Genomic DNA, 2,883 nt, shown 5'->3' on the forward strand with positions numbered 1-2,883 from the left:
ACAATTATTCCTTAATTGCATCTTGAATTTCATTGTCTATAAAGGGAGAAAACGAAATCAAAACAAGAGTTTGTCTTGTGCTTAGAAGATATGTTGTGTGCATTTTTGTAAACCATACCAGACTTAGACTAAAAGGGATCTTACACATCATACACACCTCTTTGTATAGGTGAGAGTTAAATTTCTTAACTATATCATTCTAAGTACAATCAAAAACCTCTGAGACTTGGGCACAAAGGTCAGAACTACTTCTAGTACTGCTTTTCTCATGCCCAGAAGCTATCCACTGCAGTGTTAAAACAAGTACAGAGACATACAGAAGTTAAATTTATGGTGGCCCAGAGAATATGGCATTTTAACTACTTCAGCTAATTCTATGGGTTTATTTTTTCCTTTGGTACTGAATTACTCAGGTTCAAATTTGGAATGTCATCAGTTGAGTTTTCCACTGTATCTTAAACTTACTACTTGAGTAGAACCGGTTAGAGAAAGTAGATGTTCTCCCTATTATTTAAAAAGAAAATATGTTTTATTTCAGGCCTCATAATAAATAAGATAACAAAAATGTTTGTCAATGGGGATTCTCTTATTATACATTACCCACTCTATTTTCAATAACTATACAAGTAACAAGAGTAGCCAATATTTGTGATGTGCTTACTATGACTCAGATACTATAACTAGCACTACAATTCTATCAGTGATTGATACCTAACAGAGGTGATAGCAATCTTTAGGGACTATCTTGGAAATTTCTCTTTGTGTTTTGTTATTGTCATCAAAGTATTTAAGAGACATTACTGGATTTAGTGACTATAAACCAGAAAGAAACCTCCAATACATAGAATAATTCCTCCCAACCTCCTACCCTCCACAAAATGTCCTGTATATGAGAGAAATTTCAGATATGCAACTGGATATTGTGTAGTTAAAAAAAAAAAGCCTATATAATATTCTGAATACAGAATTTCACCTTGCTTGTATTTGCTGTTATGAATGTAGATTTTTTTCACTTTGCTTTACTAATAATCAGAAATTACTTTTGTATGGTTTTAACAAGCAAATATGTACTTGATATTATAGAAATATAACTATTCAAAAGAATGGTATATATTGTTTGTTAAGACTATTATCAGAAGTTATTAAATATTTTTGAAAATTACACCACCAACAGCAACAATAACATTTCTCATGGTGTCTGAGTAATCAATGAAATACACCAAGATTCACCGATATTTATAACTTTCATATTTATAGTTATTCTATGCAGAGGTAAAAGGGCTAATTATTATATCACCTAGTGCTGTCATATACAAGTATATATGTTGCTAGTTTTACACTTATATTACTACTTGGGTATTATGTATTCTTTTAAATGTAACTATATTTGATTAAGGAGGATAGAGTAGACATTAGAAAACTTTTGTTACATAAAGGGGAATTTAGACTGAGGTTTATTCCTCTAGCACAGATAAACCTCACTCTAATTCTCACACCTCAGACAACATAAGGTTTTTGAAAAAAATTTAGGAGAAAATCTTTACAACCCAAAGTTAGCCAATAAATTTCTTAGATATGACACCAAAACCCTGATACATACAAGAAAAGAAGATATATTGGACCTGATTAAAATTAAAATTATTTTGATATAAACTGGCATGGCTTAACAAGTCCCAAAGACTATACCAAATACTAGCTTGGAAAGAAAAATAATAAAAATTAAACACTTTGCTCTAGTTTTTTTACTTTCTATGTATCTTTGATATTTGCTAATCTCACTGAAATCAATATACTTACCAAGCTTTCTAGCTTGTATGAATCCAAGATTTAGCTGAAAAGTTTTTCACTTCAAGGTAATGCTGATTCATTTTCAACATTTCCTGTTTAATAAAACCCTTATCTCTGTTGATGATCTGGGGACTCACAAACTTTGCAAAGTTGAACACATTTGATTGTTAAGAATTTAAGGAATCCATCCCTGATTCTTTTGGTTTTAACACCATAAATAATAGGATTCATCATGGGTGGAATGAGAAGGTATATATTGGCTATAAAAATGTGGACAGGTGGAGCAATGTGGTGACCAAACCTATGAGTGAGAAAAGAGAAAAAAGCTGGTGTATAAAACACCAAAATGACCCATACATGGGAGACACAGGTACTCAAGGTCTTGAGGCAGGCAGCTTTGGATGGGAGATTGAAGACTGTGAAAAGAATAAGGACATAAGAACAGATGATCAGTATGAAATCCAATCCTCCTGTCAGGAATGCCACAATTAGGCTGTAGGCTCTACGAATTTTGGTCTCAGAGCAAACCAGTTTTATCAGGGCCATAAACTCACAGTAAGTATGGGAGATGACATTAGTTTTGCAGTAGGAAAGCCATCTTAGTAGAAAGGGGTGTGGACTGAGAAGTACAGCTCCTCTGAAGACAATAAGCAAACCCAAGCCTACAATCACTGCGGGTGTTAAGATAGTGGAATGTCTTAGGGGGTGGCAGATAGCTACAAATCGGTCAAAAGCCATGGCCAAGATAAACCCAGATTCCATAGTAGATAGAGAATGGATAAAATACATTTGAGTAAGGCAGGCTTCAAAGTAGATCTCTCTGTCATTGAACCAGAAGAGACTGAGTATCTTGGGAAGTGTAGAAGAAGTAAGCATCAAATCAGCAACTGAGAGCATGCATAGAAAGAGGTACATAGGTTCGTGCAGCTTGCGATCTGTCTTTATAATTAATAAAAGAGCAACATTTCCTGTCAGTGACAGTAGGTAGACCAGACAGAAGGGGATGGAGATCCATAGGTGGGCATCCTCCAATCCTGGAATGCCAAGTAGCAGGAAGGTGTTAAGTTTAAGGTTGCTCCTGTTGTAGTCTAGCAT

General features: G+C 34.3%; 1 protein-coding gene across 1 annotated transcript; it reads right to left on the reverse strand.

Moving 5' to 3' along the window:
• Positions 1–1,896: 1,896 nt before the first annotated feature.
• On the reverse strand, positions 1,897–2,883 carry LOC133261006 (olfactory receptor 52D1-like). Its single transcript, XM_061439614.1, has one exon. The coding sequence runs from the start codon at positions 2,881–2,883 to the stop codon at positions 1,897–1,899; it is 987 nt and encodes a 328-aa protein (XP_061295598.1).

The sequence above is a fragment of the Bos javanicus genome, chromosome 15 (assembly GCF_032452875.1).
Source record: "Bos javanicus breed banteng chromosome 15, ARS-OSU_banteng_1.0, whole genome shotgun sequence".
In the NCBI taxonomy this organism is placed as follows: domain Eukaryota; kingdom Metazoa; phylum Chordata; class Mammalia; order Artiodactyla; family Bovidae; genus Bos; species Bos javanicus.

Excerpts from the sequence above, each read along its gene's own strand:
- LOC133261006 (XM_061439614.1), bottom strand. The coding sequence starts at position 2,883 with ATGCTAGACTACAACAGGAGCAACCTTAAACTTAACACCTTCCTGCTA.